The 20,674-nt window shown below is 40.1% G+C and overlaps 1 protein-coding gene across 1 annotated transcript; it reads right to left on the reverse strand.

Moving 5' to 3' along the window:
- Positions 1–1,177: 1,177 nt before the first annotated feature.
- Positions 1,178–7,826, reverse strand: tdgf1 (teratocarcinoma-derived growth factor 1). Its single transcript, XM_078270769.1, has 6 exons — positions 7,514–7,826; positions 7,332–7,387; positions 6,152–6,352; positions 4,444–4,558; positions 3,230–3,339; positions 1,178–2,230 (listed from the first exon to the last, which is right to left on the reverse strand). Exons 1-6 carry the CDS (start codon positions 7,534–7,536, stop codon positions 2,124–2,126), a joined length of 612 nt encoding a protein of 203 aa, XP_078126895.1. The 5' UTR covers positions 7,537–7,826; the 3' UTR covers positions 1,178–2,123.
- Between the last annotated feature and the right edge of the window lie 12,848 nt (positions 7,827–20,674).

Raw genomic sequence — 20,674 nt, forward strand, 5'->3', positions numbered from 1 at the left:
TGATTTAATTAGTCAAAATAATTCATAATTTTAGCTTTTTTAACACAAACATTAGATATAATTTCACATAAAGGTTTATGGACCATAAATTCCAAAATATAAGTGTAAAACTAGTGGAAATCAGTTAGTTTATATACTGTACTGGTAGTAGTAAAAAAAAGAAATACTTTCAAACAGGTTTGGGGACCATTCTTGGACTTTGTTGAACAAAATGATAAGTGATATTGAGGGGGATTCTGAGTAATTTGGTATTTTTCATGCGAGAGAGAGAGATGTTTATATTGGCTTGTGAGACTGATTGGTTAGATGTTCCAGATATATCAGAGATCAGAAGAAGGTGAAAGGTCATTTTGTCTGTATTTACGCTTTATAATTTGTGTTTCTATTTTATTTTACATAAGTTTTTTTTTTTATACATTTGTATTTTTAGTCTGCTGCTGTGATTGCTGTCTGTAGTTTGGTTTTTGGTTCTATTGTTTTTCAGGGTTTGTCTGCATTTATGTATGTCTTGGTTGAAATGAAACTCAAACACATTGTTTAAAAAAATATTTGACCCGTGGAAACACAAGGGTTAAGCCCAATTTCCCTACAACTTATGGCTTTTGTTCGGACAGTTAATTGTAGAGCTGTAGCGGCTGGCAGGACTGCAGAGCAACAGCTGACGTGTTTGTTTAAGATAAGAGAGCAGCTGATAGTCAATCCCAACCTCATCAATAAACTCTGGAGATAAGATACAGGCAGATCTCCCACTGAAAATACCTCCAGATAACAGGGGGGGGGGGGGGGGGGGGAGAGAGAGAGAGAGAGACATGTAAAGGAAGATTCAGTTTGCAAATCAAAAAGAGTACTTTTTTTTAATAACTTTGAGACATTTGCTGATGAAAACGTGTTTTTCATTTGAAAAAGGTTAACTTTAATGTGTTTTTTTTTTTCCCAGTGTCACATTCATTTTAATGATGTAAATGTTTTTCCAGAGACCATTTTTACAACACAAACACTTAACACGTGCAACAAAACAATTTCATAAACCCATCGTCGACACACGTTTATATTTAAAAAAGGACAAAATGTCACACCGGCTCATACATAGTTTGTGCAAACAGACAAAAGACAAAGTTGAAAAACTCTGCATCTTTTTAAAAAGAAAAAAAAAAAATCTAATACAATCAATACAGTATCATATACAGAGAATACAGAGCATAAAAAAAAAATACTTTTCATAAAAAATCTTATGTACAGCTTCCTTCACATAAACTTTGTTCTTCAAGACACTGTAGATGCACAGACGAGCTTCCACTGGAAGGAAAGGATCGAAGAAGGAGAGACACAAAAGTCGCTGCTGCGTTCACTGTTCCAACTGCCGATTCCCTTTAAAGGTTTGAAAAAGAGACTGGGCATGGATTTACGTGTGAAGCTGACAAATTCTAAGCCTGCTCTTCATCATTATATATACACACAGTATAATGAATCCTAAAGTGTTAAATGGGTCGGCCAACGTCGGGACAAACACAGACCACCTCCGCCACAGGACGTACAGCCTAGCTGGACGTTTGGGTTGTGGTCTTTGCAGTGTGTTCAAGTGCAACTTTTTGGCGGAGACGCAGGCGCCGCAACAGTCGGCCTTGATTGCCTGAAGCTCTTTGATGTCGGTTTGGTGTCTCCGGGCCTTTTTTAGAGTGAACTGAATTCTTGGAAATGTTAAAGTCGGGCCGAGTGGTGTGGGTGAAGTCCTCAAATAGATAAAAAGACATTTCATATGGCCACCATTCAGAGGAGTTGGGGCCTAAACATGAACCACAACATCACACCAAAACACAGTCTAACTGCAGCGTTTGAAATCCAGATTATCTGTATTTAACACCTCTTACTTAGAAAGTAGGATGTATGCCCTCATGATGGAACATCTCCTGAATTCTAGTTTTCAGACTATATTTGACTCCTCCCCTACAGTAGCATTTGGAAGAAAAATATTACAATAAATATTCGTTTGAAGCTTGTAAAGCTCTGATTACGGTACAGGGAAATGATCTTTAGTCCTGAAGAAGCATCTCGAGAAATCGTGCGTAGTCCACAGCTGGTGTTGGGTGTCCAGCATTATTGTTTTTTTTGTTTTTTTAAACCAATCAGAGGAGGGGAAGCAGGGGAAGAAGCAGCATCAGAAAAAGGAAGCAGCCGGGCACAACTGTCCTGACAGCGGATGAATGATACCAACGTACCTCCTCCGAGTCATCTGGGAAGAAAAGACCGAAAACATTAGTATTGTAACTTTCTCATTTCATCACTATTCACTGACATTTTGTCTCAATACACTACACTCTGTTGTTACTATTTTATGGGCTGTGTGTAGTATTTAGTTCCTTTTTATGTTTGTCTTTCAACGCTTCATTTTGTATATAGTAGATACATGTGTATAGTATTCAAGGTTTTAAGGTGACTTATCTAGCTAACGATACTTCACTTAACCCTTGTGTTGTCTTCCCGTCGACCATGCAACTTTTGGTTTTTCTGGGTCAAAATGTCACCGTCCCGTTGTCCTCGGGGGTCAGATTTGACCCATTTTCAAAAAAGTTTCTGTAGCAGAAATTTGGGTTTCTTTCAACCAAATTCTCAACAAAAGCAAAATGACGTGGATGGTTGCATACAATCATTACTCTTCACAGGTCAAATATAACAAAAACGTGGGAAAAAATGACAAACGTTCAAAAAAGTAGTTTGACCCAGAAAAACTAAAAGTGCATGGTCGACGGGAAGACAACATGCGTCGTCATTGTGGGATGTTTGTGTAGGAGAGCGCTTGTGCATTTTTGGAATAAAAGCCTTGAGCTGCAAATGAGCAGGCAGGGCTCGTGGTCGTTCAGAGGTGTGTTTACACTCCGTGGGAGTTCACTGTGAGCACCCGGGGCGTTGTTTTCTTTGGGATGGAAAGTGTGAACGACGCCGTTTTCTGACAGGCTGCCGGGCGTCGGCCACACTCCCGCTCTTCATTCATGTGGCAGCTGGGGAACGTACAGCATGGAAAACTACAAACTCAACACTTCGGGGGGGGGGGGTGATGCTCTCCATCACCACCTGATGCAAGAATTTTTTAAAACCATCTCTAACCCTTTACCCTCGGCCAAGTCTCTGTCATTTTGATTTTCCATTGAAACAAATTGAAACCCACGTCTGCCTGAAAGGACAAAAAAAAAGAGAGCTAAAAACGTGTCAGAGGTGCGTGTGCGTGTCTCACCACAGTCGTTATTGAAGACGTGGGGGAAGCAGTGCAGGACGCCGTAACCACAGCGACAGTAGGAGCATCCTTTCTGTACCCACTCGCCATGAGGAATCGAACCGCAGCTCCTGAGGACAGACGGGGGAAAAAATGCAACAACCACAGAATTAGCAAAGTGTGTATTTCACTCCGGGTTACTGACATTATCCCCCACATATGATGGCAAGGCTCTGTCAAAACTTCCATTTCTATTGGTCAACGCAGTTGATAAAACCCAGTATGGATGCCCGTCCCCTTCCTCTTTCTTTGTGTTGGTGTTCTAACCTCTGGTGGATTTCTGAGGACTATGGTTAACTGCTCCTCAGATCTCTGCAGGGTAAATCCAGACAGCTAGCTAGACTATCTGTCCAATCTGAGTTTTCTCTCGCACGACTATTTTACAGCGGCTCTGTGCGGAGCTTAGCGCCGCCCATGCCGATTTGTGATTGGTTTAAAGAAATGCCAATAAACCAGAGCACGTTTTCCTCCCATCCCAGAATGCTGTGTGGACTTGCCAGACCGTCCTCCGCAGCGCTGTGGAGGAAGGTCTGGCAAAGTGACACTACTTCTGTGACAGTTACCTGAATATCTTTAAGTAGGGGACAAAACGAGACATTTGAGGACGTCATCTCAGGGCTCTGATCCACATTTGAGGACTTTTCATAGACCAAACAACTAATCGATTAAAATGTGCCGTAGGTAGGATTGTAAAGATCCAGGACTCAGCCAAAAAAAATGAATGTGTGTGCATGAGCAGTGATTGACACGCAGTTAGACAACCCCCCCCCAGGCCCTGATTGGTGCATCTGAACAGGGAGCTGTGGATTTTTGCAAATCGCACTACAGGTGGAGCCAGAGGAGCCAGATTATTTTTTTTTAATGACCTGCTTCATGTAGTTCTACTGGAACATAGGGTCAGTTTCAGCAGATATGACAGAAAGGTAGTTTTATAAGTCTTACCTACTGCACCATTTAATGAAGATGAATCTAATTGAAAATAATGGTTAGTTTCAGCCCTGCTTGCAGTGGAATATTTACTTTAAATTACAGAAATGGAAGGTACTCGCGGGATATTTGCAAATGACTACAGGTCCCCAGGTATTACTGGTCCCGTGCGAAAAGGGCTAAAGGAAACAATGGCGGCTAGTTTAAGGGAGCGACTGATTAAAGTGGTGATTGAGAGCGTGGTGTACCTGATGCGCTGGTCGTACTCGCAGCTCCTCCCGGTGAAGAACGGAGGGCAGGCACAGAAGCTGCCCAGGATACAGGTTCCTCCGTTCTTACAGCAGCTCCGACTCTGCTCAGCACCTACAAGCCAGAGGTCATAACTTAAGAGGTGATTTCTTGAGACAACAGTATGCTCGGACAAAGCTCAAAAGTACGTGTAGTTCAATTTCTTGGGCTACTTTGGTGGAAATAATATGACCGAATCGATCAAACAAAGTGTAAATATGTTGCAATTAAACAAAAAGAAACAAAAGATGCAAAGATTTACTTTTGAAAAGTACAGCATTGAGGAAGGAGAGTGGGACTAACACGGACGTCAACGCAGCTTGATTATTGTTTCTATATTTGTTCTTCCTTATCTTAAGAGCTAGATAAAGTAGGATGTGAGTTGGAGTAGTGTTCGTGTGTTTTTTTTTGTTTTTTTTAAACGGTCTGCTTGAGTTCTCTTGTTTCTTGTCTTGCTTGAGTTCTCTACCTATCCCTTTACGGCCAGGGGCCAGTGTTTGTTTTGTGTTTTGTTATAGATTTTCATTTTTATATCCGTTTATAAATTTCATTTCTTTTTATTGTCTTTGAATCATTCAACACAAAGATTTCATTCATTCGTACAAGCGAAAACACACCTAACAAACTGTTGATTTACTGTATAATATATATATATATATATATATATATATATATATAATATGTACAGTATGTGTGTATGTATGTATACATTTATAGTTTTTATTCATTTATTTTCTCAGGTTCGTTATAGTTTATGATACCTCTCTTTTTTGTATTTTACTTCATTGTTGTTCTTGGTTTTTATCTGCTGTTTTTCTGTAACCTTGCAAAGAAAAGTGCTATAGAAATAAAGTGTATTATTATTACTTATTGTTATTTTCTCCATGTATCTAATGTATGAATCTGTAAAGCATATTTAGCTTTGTTTTGGTAGCTGCTTTTTAATGTTACTACTCTACTCTATGTGGGCTTCACTTGGTGACCAGTGACTTCCAGAGACCAGTGAAAGCAGCTGACGGCCGCTGTAGGGGCCCTCAGACCTCGGCTTGAGCCTCCCTGTGCCTCTGCCTGTATCTGTGAGATAAACCAGAGTCTCCATCTGGCAGCACATTCCTGTCCTCGGCTCCACATCAACAGACAAACGCCGAGAGTCAGAACAAACAGCCGAAAATAACAGAAACACACTAAAAACCAGCCAACGGTGCCCGGCCTGTCACTACTTCTCATCTGAGGATTTGCTTTGAGAGACTTTTTAATTCTAAGAGACAGATATGTGGCCCCTTACAAAGCAACGTACAAAGAATGTTAATACAATCAAACTATATCATATACAGTGTTTTCACAACCTTTTTTAAAGATGGGAATATGACGTGTGTAGCCTACTTTTCCCGCCTTATGGATTTTGAACGTTCTTTTCTCTATTTCATTATTTTATCTGAATCGCTTTAAAAAAATATATATTTATTTTAGTTTTGATGTTTTTAGTCATTTTCCTTGAAATTAATTTCGTAAATGTGCAAAATAATTGTTAATAATGTTATACAGTCAGATGTACAAACTCTCTCTCTCTCTGTGTGTTTTTGTGTAAAGTGGTCAGTTCTTTCCCACGTTGGTTTTTGTGGCTTTGCCACGTCTGTCTGAGCACACGGAGGTGAAGTGTGAACTTACTGCCCGTGAGGCCGATGAAGGGCAGGACGGCGCTGGCGTCGCGGTGTTTACGGTCCCCGCCGTTTGGTGAGCTCACCTGGGTAAACTGGCCCAGGAAGTCCTGGGAGGGCTGCTGGGCTTTCACCACCGCGGAAGACGAAGAAGACAGAGAGGGGGATGAAGAGGAGGTCTGGCCTCTGCCGCACTCGTCTCCCTCACAGCCTGAAAAAAAAACAACAAAACGCAACAAACTCAGAATTGATCAAATCCTCAATCACACTAATTTTGAATCATAGCTAAAAGCTAACTGGAGATCTGAAAATATGACTACGACTAAGTTTCCAACCAAGCCCTAAAAAAAACTAGTTTTAATAAAACATCTGAAAATACATTGAGAAATAATAATTCCAAGTGGCTTAGGCCTGGTGGGCCACCAGGCTTGCAGTACACTGGGGGAAACACTGGGGTTAGTTGTTATCTTGACATTTAAATTGATGTTTTGTATATTTCCATTGCTGTTCATTGTGTAAATGAATGACTAGTGGGCATCACGTCTGCATTAGTTTCTGTCAGTTGGAATGGGAGGAACAATGTGTCCAGAAACCTAAAACTGCACAGCCTTGAAATGATGAATGAATACATGTTATAGGCTATATGACTTGTATGGCCCTTTAGGCTCTTTTTACTCAAGGGTTTTTGAAGTCCAAATCAAACACATGGCCGCAAATTCAAATAATGTTGTAATATAGATTCTGAGTTAGGGCTGCACAATTTTATCGAAAATCGCAACATGGGCTAGTGCAATATCTAATCGTGGGGGGGGGGCAATATTTGTCGAAGGCAAAAAATGTGACAAAGTCAGATCCTCGCAAAAAAAACCTTTTTATTTATTTATATTTATATATATATATATATATATATATATATATATATATTATATTTTTTTTCAATGAAAACTAGTGAAACAAAAATAATCGATTTAGAATTTCGAATTAGATATTTTCCTAATATGTGCAGCCCTAGTTTGAGTCATTAAATTGTGTTCAATTTAGAGGCAGTGTTTCTGTTTCAATGGACTTCACGGTCGTCTTTATTCATGTCAGTATTTAAAAAATAAAATATAGCCTACATAAAAACTCTAAATGATTTCCTAAATTAGCAGCCACCGAGCAGAGAAGTGTGTATGGAGAGTGTTACCGACCTGCAGCGGGCAGAGCGGCAGCACAGCGGAGACAGGTCGCTGCGCAGAGCACAACCCTGAAAACAGACACATACAACAACGTTATCAACATGGACCGGCTACTCTACATTTTAAAAATAAACTAAATCATTGTTATTAATTAATTAATTAAATAATTAGTCTCATTCTGTCTCCAGACTCACCTGAGAAGCTGTATCCAACTCATTTTAACCGGAGAGGTTGAAACAAATCCACAGTCTCAACTCTGCTGAATAAATCAAACTAAAAACAATTTCCCCAGATCAATGGCGGTAAACTTGTATCTACAGACTTCCAAAAATAGTACACGGTGATTCGTAGGCTACGTAGGTCTATGTTTTGCGGTTTCCAAAAGGTAAAAAGTGTCCATAAATTCCTGTGTGAGTGACTTGACTTCACGGCCAAAGGCTTCACGGTTAGAAGATGCGAACTCGGCTTCAGACTCCCTCCTCCGGCGGCGGCGGCGGTTAGTTTCCTCAGGAGGCTTCTCTCTGCTCTTCAGGTGACTCTCATACAGGGGGCTGCGAAAGCCCCGCCCACTCCCGATTGACTCGCATACAGGGGGCTCCAGAAGCCCCGCCCACTCCCGATTGCTCTCTGTTTCCGTCTGTCTGATGCGTTCAGGTGGAATCCACAATAACGGAAACTCGCCTAAAACTGTTGTTTTGTCACGTACATGTGAGAAATACAATTTTCCTTATCAATCTCATAACATTCTTTGCAAGTTTAACATTCATAAATGTAAAGTTTCAAAGTAAAACCTCACAAGACACTTTTGGCGCTTTTTTGACGTTTAACACTTCTTTTCACTACCATGTAGGCCTGTAAACACCATTAACACCAATATATTACCACTAGTTACCACACTTATTTTTGAAATGCATGGTCAATAAACCTCATTTATAGGAAATTATACCTAATCCTTGAGTTAAAAAAAAGCTGAAATTATGAATTATTTAGACTAATGTTAAAGAAAGGTTAATCACAGTTATATGTCAACATATGAATTCTTTGCTGACCCCTGGCATGTTTAAGTTACTTTATGTTGTTTCATTTGAGTTGTTCCTCTGCTTTTTGTTCTGCATATTACTGTATCTAGTGAAAACATAAGTCATGTATTGCTGTTTATTCATACATCTGTAACGCATAGTGAGTTCAAATAAAGTAATAAAGACATTTAAAAAAGTTAACTGACCTAAGACCTAAAAGAAACTAGCAAATGTTAAAATTGCAAAGTCTTACAATTACAATAAAAATATATTATCGCTTGTAGGCTGATGATGATGATTTCAGATCATTTTGCTTTAGAACTTCCTAATAAGATCATTTCCGCAACCATCAAGGCCCATGTTATCGTTTGGTTTATCTAAAAACAGAGTTTTCACTGGACAGACGTGTTTGGAGAACAATTCAGTGATTGTATTGGCTGAAAAGTATTTCTAAACTATTCAGTATAGAGACCGAAAGTGAAGTGACGTTTATTTCAAGAAATAAATGAGAAAAGAGCCTAATAGCAGACAGTATTTGTGTTGTGTTTGTTGTCACCTGTTGCAGAGATGGGGACTCAAGTTTTGGGACTGGGACTCGAGTCGCACTTACAGTAGTCTCGCATTGCCAGACCTTCCTCCATAGCGTTGCAGAAGAGGGTCTGGCTAGTCCACACAGCATTCCTGGTTTATTGGCATTTCTTTAAACCAATCACAATCGTCTTGGGCGGTGCTAAGCGCCGGACAGAGCCACGGTGCTTCTGCAAAACAGCCTCTGGAAGGAAGTTGTTTTGGTGGAACATGTGTACGTTCAAAAGTTGTTTTAGTCAACAGAAAACTCAGATTGGACAGATACTCTAGCTAGGTGTCTGGATTTACCCTGCAGAGATCTATCTATCTATTATTATATCCAGACTCGGGACTTGACTTGGACTCTAGCGCAAAGACTTGTGCTGTTGACTTATGCAAAAAAAAAAAAAAAATGGAAAAAAAAATAGCTTTTAACCATAGTGCCCCCGACTCCTGGAATAAATTACAACCCTTCCTTAATTAAAACCAACTCACTTTTAGAAGTCTAGTTTTAAACCTGCAAACTTCTACTTGTAATTCCCTCACATAATTGTACTTTCTTGTGCATCCTTATTGTCCTGATGTGTTTGTCAAGTCATTTTTTTTCCCCGATTCAGAAAGTTTTAAATAGTTTTATTGTCTTTCTATTTTTCTTATGATGGCTTCGCATCTTTTCCGTGTTGTTGTCTTGTTTCAACTCGTTTCAAGATGATGCTTGAAAACGTGTCACACAGGGACTGCTCTCGTTTCTAACAGCCGTCTTATTCACCTACATCAGTGTGTACTCTTATTTTGTGATTGTTACTTCATTCATTTTTTTTTACATGTTGTAATTTGGGTATTGTTTTATGAGCAGATAATTTTCATGATCAGATTATTTATGTGTATGTTATTGAGATTATTTTTGTTTCTCTTCATTTGTGCTGTAATCCGGGCATCATTGGAAAATTTCTCTTAATGGCCCTCCCTGAATAAATAAAGGTTATAATGAGAGCAAATAAAGAATTGATTAAAAAAAAAAAGAAAGTTGCTTTTGGCCATATTTGGAACACCTTCCTTGTCTCCTCTTCCTTTTTCTCACCTTGCACCTCCCCCCCTCTCTCAGTCTCTCTGTTTCTCTAGCTGCCCCCCCCCCTCCTTCATACACATGTATAGTAGTCTTAGGCCCATACAGTCCTGCCTTCACATGTTAATGACCCTGCTGCTGAAAGGGAATCCACCTTTTTAAAGGGCACAGCCCTTCTTCTCCACTGACAACAACAAGAAACTTTATGTTTTTTTTTTTGTTCCATTTTACATACATGCCATCCTTGACCACATATCTTTCTCTTCAATAGTAGTATTTTCAATGTTTATTTTAGTTTTCATAACAGGGCCACACATTCAATAGACTTAAAGGGTAACTTTTTTCAACCTGGACTCTATGTTCCTATGTTTTTTTGTGTCTAAGTGACTGATGGGAACAACAATCTTTGACATTGGTCCAGTATTAAGCAAGATCGCTGCAGTCGGCAGCGGCGAAACAAGCTGCAATGTAAGTTAACAGGACAATTGTCCGGCTTGTATTTACCTTCACAAAAGTGCTCGTTTTGCCACTGACAGACTCAGATTATTATTCTAAGTGTCTGAATAATACTGCTCCGCCTTTTGCGTTTTCTCTGTCACATGATAATCTCACAGGTGCTGCTAATGCTGCTAATGGGTATCGTAGCTTCCCGGCCCCGGCAAGTTTGAAGAAGGAAACATGGAGGACCACACGTATTCAAAATCCAAATTTCAGGAACAGGAGTCTTCTTCTTCGCCCAGAAAAAGAAAAAAGGAGATTGAAAAGATCAAGAGACCGTCTTTTTGAAGCGTGAAGGCTCCCATAGCTGTAATACGTACTTTGAACTGCGTGGCGCGAGAGAGTTGATTGATATATATGATCTCAACGCTAGATGGGAGAAATTCCCACACATTGGACCTTTAATGACTTCATTCCGAGAAACCTGTGAGTACATCCGGTAAACACAAGATTTAAAGTGGCGCTTTTGCGTGATTATTTTGTGGAGAAACTCGGTTTTATACATCTATTATAGATATTAACCCTCTGAGGACGAAAGACGGTAAGAAATGTTCATTTTACTGGAGTGAAGTAAGGGTATATTGTTTTATCCATAATCTTGGGCGGAATTTTTCATTTTTTTGGTCAATCTGTTCTGCCCATTAATGATGAATTACTACTCTCATGCCCTTGTGATGTGTATCCCCCCCAACCCCTGTCTCTTCTCCTTTACTTAAAATGGTTTGTTACTGCTACATTTAGTTTTTTCTAAAATGTACAGAAAAAGTCAGTAAAAGTAACGAGTTTGTAGAGTGTGTTGATTGATCCTGAGCTGAGTGAACAGGTTCATCCATGTGTTCAGGGTGGATCAGTGAGCTAATATGACCCTCTCTCAGACAATGTTGTATCTTTAATTCCTTCTTTTTTTTTTTTTTTTATCTGGATCCTTTTTTTTGTGGAGTAAAACCAGAAGAAAAGCCCCACCCCCCCTCTCCATTCTCCTCTGGTTAATCTCTCTCTCCTTTGACCACAGAAGCACAATCAGAGGTGGAAATGGGTATTTTGTAATCTGTGGAGCATCACAATGCAGTCTGATCTCATGCGAATACACAGCAGGAGTAGTCGGCAGCAGGAGGGGAAACCTGATCTGAACACAACAGGCAATCTGCATGTGAAAGCTGTCAGACTGCTGCAAGACACAGAGGGGGAGAGGAAGGCACACACATATATGAAAAGAAAGCACAACTTTATCTTTATGATGCAAAGAAACGCTGTGGAAGTCTTCCCCCCGGACTGCTCGTGGTCATGGCCATGATAGCACACAGAGGACTTTCACGTCACATTTTTTTTAATTTTTTTTATCTGAACTACAAAAACAGGGCCATATTTTATATAATATACCCCCAAAACATCTAACCTCCACCGATCGATAATGTTATGGCTGTCACGGTCGTGTTCTGCAGCCAGGGGCCTTCAGACTTTCTGTTTATGTGACTGTACTGCTATGCCCTGCAATGCTCTGCTGTGCCCTGCTACACCCTGAAACGCCCTGCATTGCCCTGCTAGGCCATGAACTACTACAACTACTATTTCTAGTCATAGTTCCATTATCTTTATTGTGACTATTATTGCCACTGTTCATCACACCCCCAACCGGCACTGTCAGACACCGCCCACCAAGAGCCTGGGTCTGTCCCAGGTTTCTCCCTAAAAGGAGTTTTTCCTCACCACTGTCGCACTAAATGCTTGCTCTTGGGGGGAATTACTGGAATTGTTGGGTCTTTGTAAATTATATTATATTAGAGTGTGGTCTAGACCTTCTCTATCTGTAAAGTGTCTTGAGATAACTCTTATGATTTGATACTAGAAATAAAATGTAATTGAAAATCAATTGAATTGTATTTTAGATATGTGACTGTATTTGTTTCTTGTGAATTTTGGTTTTTCTGTTCATTTATTGTGTGGGGTTTCTGTGTCCACACACCATATTATTGTTTATTGTTTATTGGCATTTCTTTTAACCAATCACAATCGTCTTGGGCGCCGGATGCAAGGCGGCACCTGAACTATCCCGTAAATCAGTGTTTCTCAAATGGGAGTACGTGTCCCCCTAGGGGTACTTTGGAGGGCTGCAGGGGGTATGTGAGATTCTTTGCAAAATGTTTTTCGGTCTGTTGTCTGTTGTGCTAGACCATTGTTCCTTTTCATATAGACTTAATATCGCTTTTTTCAAAGTTTTTGTCACTTTTTTTCAAAGTTTGTCACTTTTAAAAAAACATTTTTTGTCACTTGTTGATTTTGTGTTGCATTACTTCCTTCTTTCTACTATGTTTTTTTTGTGAAGTTCTTGTTGCTTTTTTGAAGTTTATGTTATTATAATTGACCTAGTCTTTCTTCCTTCTTTCTACCGTCTTTTTCCAAGGTTTTGTAGTTAAAAAAAATCATCATTTAAATGTTTTTCAGGTACAAGGCTGTTTAGTAAATCTATCGCCGACATCGCTGTATTGTTCCTCTTTATATACTTTTTTTTTTTTCTACCAAAAATGAGTCTCGCTGGTCAGGGGGTACTTGGCTTAAAAAACACAATTGAAAGGGGGAACATTATTGAAAAGAGTTTGAAAATCACTGCCATAAAGTCATCAATATAGACTAGTACCTTATGTCCCTGTGGCCCCGCCCTGCTTGTCTACCCTTGTCAGCCTGTCTTTGGGTTCTCAGTCCTCGTTGTTGTGTTTCCACCGTCATGTCATTTAGTTTCCTGTTTTATTTTGTCGTCTGTCTCTCCTGCGTCATGTCTTGATTTACTTCCTGCCTTATGTATTTTCCGGCCTTTGCGGAATATCAACCTTTTAATACTACAAGGAACATTTCACATGCATAAAGCCACATTTTCAAAATCGGGGCCAACTTTTAATCACCTCAGAATTGAATTTCCGAATTATTTTGAGTCTATCCAAATTATTAATAATAAGCAAAGTATTCATACAGCTGACATACTACAAGATTTTTGTCAAGGAAATTTGATTATATAGCCTAGCTTTCAAGTCAATGTTTTATTTATTTTATTTATTCTATTTTCTATTGTTTTAATTCTTAATTTTTTTTCTTTTCTTACTGTATATTTGAATACCGTTCTTCTTTGTTTATGCCATGTCATCAATAAGGTTGTAATGCTCACTGATTGAAAATGACCGCCTGATTTATATATATACACAGGTGCTGGTCATATAATTAGAATATCATGAAAAAGTTGATTTATTTCAGAATTCCATTCAAAAAGTGAAACTTGTATAATGTATACATTCATTCCACACAGACGGATATATTTCAAGTGTTTATTTCTTTTACTTTTGATGATTAGAACTGACAACTAATGAAAACCCCAAATTCAGTATCTCAGAAAATTAGAATATTGTGAAAAGGTTCAATAATGAAGACACCTGGTGCTACACTCTAATCAGCTAATTAACTCAAAACAGTGCTCTGTGTCCAAGCACATTAATAGAGAGGCGAAGGGAAGGAAAAAGCTGTGGTAGAAAAAAGTGTACAAGCAATAGGGATAACCGCACCCTGGAGAGGATTGTGAAACAAAACCCATTCAGAAATGTGGGGGAGATTCACAAAGAGTGGACTGCAGCTGGAGTCAGTGCTTCAAGAACCACCACGCACAGAAGTATGCAAGACCTGGGTTTCAGCTGTCGCATTCCTTGTATCAAGCCACTCCTGAACAAGACACAGCGTCAGAAGTGTCTCACCTGGGCTAAAGACAAAAAGGACTGGACTGCTGCTGAGTGGTCCAAAGTTATGTTCTCTGATGAAAGTACATTTTGTATTTCCTTTGGAAATCAAGGTCCCAGAGTCTGAAGGAAGAGAGGAGAGGCACAGAATCCACGTTGCTTGAAGTCCAGTGTAAAGTTTCCACAGTCAGTGATGGTTTGGGGTGCCATGTCATCTGCTGGTGTTGGTCCACTGTGTTTTCTGAGGTCCAGGGTCAACGCAGCCGTCTACCAGGAAGTTTTAGAGCACTTTCATGCTTCCTGCTGCTGACCAACTTTACGGCGATGCAGATTTCATTTTCTAACAGGACTTGGCACCTGCACACAGTGCCAAAGCTACCAGTACCTGGTTTAAGGACCATGGTATCCCTGTTCTTAATTGGCCAGCAAACTCGCCTGACCTTAACCCTATAGAAAATCTATGGGGTATTGTGAAGAGGAAGCTGCGACACACCAGACCCAACAATGCAGAAGAGCTGAAGGCCACGCCACATTGCTGCAGTAATTCAGGCAAAAGGAGCCCCAACTAAGTATTGAGTGCTGTACATGCTCATACTTTTCAGTTGGCCAACATTTCTAAAAATCCTTTTTTTGTATTGGTCTTAAGTAATATTCAAATTTTCTGAGATACTGAATTTGGGGTTTTCATTAATTGTCAGTTCTAATCATCAAAATTAAAAGAAACACTTTGAAATATATCAGTCTGTGTGGAATGAATGTATACATTATACAAGTTTCACTTTTTGAATGGAATTACTGAAATAAATCAACTTTTTCATGATATTCTAATTATATGACCAGCACCTGTATATCTTTTTTTTTTTAAGATGCAACAATCACATGATATTTGCAAATAAAAAAAAATTAGAAAATTCTCACCTTTGTGATTGGCTGCCCCACCCTGATGTGTTCCACCTGTTCATCAGCCCTCATGTCACCTGTCCCGTGTTACTACCCTCGTTACCTTGTGTATTGATGCTACGTTTACACGTGGCCGGCTATTTTCATAAACGGACATTTCACCCTCTCCGTTCTAAAAAATAACATCGTGCACACCTATCAGTTTACAGAAAAGTGTTCGTTTACACAAACCCGTGTATATATGCCGTCAAGAGCATGCCAAACCTGTAGGTGGCAGTGTAACGAGAAGCTCCAGCCCACGTTAGCCAATCAGAATCCTGAAAATAGCAACAACAGCAACGAATCACTTCCTCTTTCTCTTTTGAACAAAGATGGCGCCAGGCATCGCGTCGGCGTCAGCTGCCTAAACCTCGTTTGTCTCAGTTTACATGCAAACATGAAAACAAAGTTTTCCAAAATCTCCACTCTGGCCGGAGTTTTTAGAAAGAATCGTTTTCAGAGGCGAATTTTCCATTTGCGTGCACAAACGAAGGGAAATGTCTCCGTTTTTTAAAATAACCATGTACACAACGGGGTAATAGTCTCTGTGCTTCCTTTGTCTGTTGTCAGATTGTTGTCATTCCATGCATCTCTCCCTGTGTAGTCTATTCCTTGTGGTTTTTGCTACTTCTTAGTGTTTTCAGTATATTGATTTTTGTTTGGATCTCGGTTGCCAGTTTTTCCCTGCCTCCTTCAGGACACCTTTTGTTCGGAAGCTGTTTTGATTTATTAAACATTTAAAATCTTCCTGCTGCCTCGTCGTCTCCAAACTGCATTTTGGGTCCAAGCCTGCTATTGCATAAACCCTGACAATCTCTTTATTTATAGAAAAAAATGAATGAGACTTTGCAGTCAAGAAAATTTATTTTTATTTATGTATTTATTACATCCCTTTTCATTTTTTTTGACAGTTTTTTGTTAATGTGAAGGTAAGATTTTACTTTTTGAATCAAACTTTTACATGTTACTGTTAGAGCTGTTACACACCAACCAGACGGCCGACCGTCGGCAGAAAAGGCAGTCGGACTGATCAGTCGGGTCCCCGAGGTCCAAAAACATGCCTCAAAACACACTGAGACGACACCGACTTGAGCGTACTAAGTCCTCTAAGTAAAGGTTTGAAAGGAAGCTTGATAGAACAGTAACTGCGACTCACTCTTTATTTTTACTTTTATCAACTATTCCAACCAAAGAGACTAAAACCAAACTACAAATATTGCCTGTGTAGCCAAAGTCTGATCCAGCTATATGTTTCCATGCTTTAAAACTTCTCTGTCACAACATAATCACTGCAGGGGAAATCTGTGAAGCTCCACCAAGACGCAGGCTTTAGATGGACCACAGAGAGTCAGTGACTCTGTCTCCATCTGGTGGCTGATTTATAACACACATTCAACATACAACTGGGACGGTCGAAAGGTTGAAAGGTCAGTTTACTGGATTTTATTTACCCGTTGGTTCCCAACATTATTCAGCATTGATCATCCAAACTGACAATAATTTAGCTTTAGTTTGGAGAAATAAGTTGCCCTGCTTAGCCTGCTAGCAGTCCCTAAAGCGGAGGTTCTTCTTTTTTTTCAGCCAGCCAAGGACCCCTTACAAGATAGAGAATACACCGGGGACCCCTCATGTATGTCCCATTGAATAATTTGACGTGGCCTTTTTTTTGGTACACTTCTATAGTCTTAGTTATGTGAAAGAACAACATAAGAAAAATGTATTAGAAAGATATTAGACACGTATCAAACATATTTGAAGTTTATAGAGATTTGTTTCGAGCTATGAATGAATTAGGACCTCTTGTTTATACTGTATATACAGTATACAGTATATATCATGATAATTTAAATAAATAAATCTGAAAACATTTCATGAATCCCCTGGCTGGCAGGGGGCTACAGACCCCACTTTGAGAATCACTGCCCTAGAGGCTCCAGCGTTTATTACAGTCACAAAAATGAAGCACCAACTATCATTTCTAGCAAACATATTATAACAATAGACCGTATAAAATAACATGCTGTATCTTGTTTGTTTAATCCACACACACAAATGCGAGGGGTTTTAGAGGGGAGTTACATGCTGGAACTATTTCTTGAAGAACAGTGTATCCATCCTCCCTCTGCTTCTGTGCAGCATTGCCAGATAGTTAGTGAGTACAGGATTTAGTAGGTGTATTTTTGAACTTGGGACACAGCCAGTCTAGCTGTTTCCCCATGCTTCTAGTCTTTATGCTAAGCTAGGTTAACCACAGCCTGACTCCAGCTCCATACTAAATGCACAGACATGAGATTGTGATCTCACTATCAGAAAGAAAATGAAAAAGTGCATCATCCAAAATTGTTGAACTGTTTTTTTGAATACCAATTGTATTCATTATTACACATTTGGCTACCTGACCTTTGCTGGATAGATATACGATTCATTACTTTAATAAACGCAGTTATATATTTATACATCATCTTAACCACAATGCTGTAAAGATACACAAACTGTTAAGACTGATCTGTGCATCGTCCTTCACATCTACCACTGAACATGACATTTTTGCACATTACATTTCCAACATATTTTGACAAATTCTTGGTCATCTGTCATCTCTCTTAAAGTGCTTCATATACCGAGTCTGTCACTACCTCATGTTAGCATTTAGTGTATCTAGTCTTTAACATGCTCATAGTGCGTTCCATTTACCTGTGAACTCGGAAGCCGTAGCTGGGAATGACTTCACACCCGAGTTGAATGTGTTCCATTTACAAGTCAGATTTTTCATTGTTTTCATTAGATCAAGCCAGGTTAGCCATTTTTAGCAATACCAGTCGATAACAATGCATTACGCTGTTTTTTTGTGCATACAAACAGTGAAACAACATGTCCACAGATAGAAGTTGGACAGCACAGTGTGTACAACTGATTAGTGAGACACAAATAAGACAGAAGTCTTTATATTACTACAGCTTTCACAACTGTTGATGCACGGGCAGCCATCTTGGAGTTTGAGCTCAGTTTACTCCGAGGTTGTCCGAGTTCCGAGCTCGGATATCCGAGGTCAGGAGGCATGTTTCCAACTTTGACCTCGAAAAATCTGACTTCAGAGTACAAATGGAAAGCACTGTCACTCTTTAGTTAATGTTTTTTGTATTAAAAATAGAAATTAGAAAGTTGTTGGCTCAATGTTCCAGTTTTTTCAGTTGTCGCATCAATCTCACAATCTATCCTCAGTTGATTTTTGGGACATTTTCTTAATTTCTGCTTCACTTGGACAGTATTATTTCCCACCTGTGATCATGTGAATTGTGAAAATGTGTTGAACCTTAGCAAACTTTGTGTTTCTTTGGTACAAACATTAGCTTTATAGCAATGGAGGATAGTTAGTTAACATTAGCATTTTGTGACAGGACCGCTACAATTGTAGAAGACACAGAATTGACAATATTATTTTCTTGTATCAGGATCATCTCCGTGTGCTTTACTATTTTTCTTATTCTACCTTACCCTGATAGGTTATCATTTTACACTCATACAGTTCAGTTTTATTAAACAGTCTTTCTACAACTTTCTACATATTCTTCCTTAAACATCTGAACTCACGAAGCTGTGTTTTTAATATGGGAATATGAGTACACAAAATATGGTGAATGATTCAGGGTTTTCGTTTCACTATCACGCTAAGAAAGGAGAGTTCCTTCCTTCCCATTAACCCTTACTTAATACAATTTGCAAAAGAGCTTTCAGAAAATTTCAACTTTGCTCTTCTTCATTTTCCTCCTCCTTTTCTACTTCAGTGTTTACATCCTTTGCTGCAGTCTTGGTTTGTCTTCCAGCTGAGAGTCCATTCCCTTTTTGGCATCGCAGCATGCATCAGTCCAATGTATCTCTGACTCCGGTTCGCGGTGGAGAAGCACACCACCTCGTCATCGTCCTGCTTCCTCCAGTGACAAATCCTCCACGACTCTTTCCAAGCCCGACACTCCTCTACCAACTCCTCATCCTCTTCCTCGTCCTCCTCTTCCTCTTCGTCTCCTCCTCTGCGAGCTACCGCCACCATCCACGACTTCTTCCAGGAGGAGAAGGACGTGTGTAGTTTATGGAACTGCAGATGGAGTGGGACATCAGGTTTGCGTTTGATTCGTTTCTTTTCTTTGTCTACGTTGTTTTCCTCTTCTTTCTCCTCTACCTTGTCACGGTTGCCGTCCTCCTCCACTTTGACCGTCTTCTCCTGTACTTCAGCATCGTATTCGTTAGTCTCCTCTTCGTCTACTACATCCTCTTCCTCGTCTACTTCAACATCCTCTCCCTCGTCTACTTCTACATCCTCTCCCTCGTCTACTTCTTCATCTTCTCCCTCATCTACTTCTTCATCCTCTTCCTCATTTACTACTTCTTCTTCTTCTTTGTCCCTCTGATTCACTTCATCTTTCTCCTCCTCCTCGTCTACTTCTTTCTCCCGGCCTTTGTCTGCTTCGTCCTCCGTGTCCTCTCCTTCCTCCTCCTCCTCGTCTACTTCTTTCTCCCGGCCTTTGTCTGCTTCGTCCTCCGTGTCCGCTCCTTCCTCCTCCTCCTCGTCTACTTCTTTCTCCCGGCCTTTGTCTGCTTCGTCCTCCGTGTCCCCTCCTTCCTCCTCCTCTTCGTCTACCTCTTCATCCTCCTCTCCTGTATCTACACTATCCTCATCTACATCTTCATTTCCCCCCTCCCTGTCTACTCTCTCCTTCTTCTCGTCTACTTCTCCGCCCTCCTGCTTGTCACCTTTGTCTGATTCTTTCTCTACCCAATCTTTGTCTAACTCTTCCTTTTCATCCTTGTAGTCTGCTTCTTCCTTCTCCTCTTCCTCTTCCTTTTCCTCCTCCTCCTCCTCCTCCTCCTCCTCCTCCTGCACACTTTTATCTTCCTCTGTATTTGCTATTTTGTCCTCCTTATCTACTTCTTCACTCTCCTCCTCGTCTGCATTCTCCTCTTCCTCTACTTCGTCCATCTTGTCTTTTTCTTTTGCTTCTATGTCCTCCTCTTCATCTACTTCTTCCTCGTCCTCCTTGTCTACATCTTTGTCTCTTTCCTTCTCGTCTAATCCTTTGTCCCCCTCTTCCTCCTCCTCCTTCTGTACTTCTTTTTCATCTTCATCCCCCTCACTGTTTTGGTTTACGATTTTGTCCTTGTGTTTGTCCCTCTCCTCGTGTTCTTCTTCCTCCTCACCATCCTCGTCTTCTTTTGCATCTTCCTCCTCCTGCATGTCATGGTCATCACCCTTCTCCTTTACCTCTTTCTCCTTCTCCCTCCCCTCGTGTGCTTCTTTGTCCTCCTCTTCGTCATCTCCTTCTTTGCTTTCATCCTCCTGATCCAGATCTTTTTCTTCCTCCTCTTCGTCTTCTTTTACGGTTTCATCCTCCTGATCCAGATCTTTTTCTTCCTCTTCTTCGTCTCCTTCTTCACTTTCATCCTCTATATCCAGGTCCTTGTCCTCATACTTCTTGTTTATCACATCATCCTCCTCGTTGTCGACTTCTTCGTCATCCTCTTCCTCCTCCTCCTCCTCCTCCTCTTCCTCCTCAT

The sequence above is a fragment of the Sander vitreus genome, chromosome 16 (assembly GCF_031162955.1).
Source record: "Sander vitreus isolate 19-12246 chromosome 16, sanVit1, whole genome shotgun sequence".
In the NCBI taxonomy this organism is placed as follows: domain Eukaryota; kingdom Metazoa; phylum Chordata; class Actinopteri; order Perciformes; family Percidae; genus Sander; species Sander vitreus.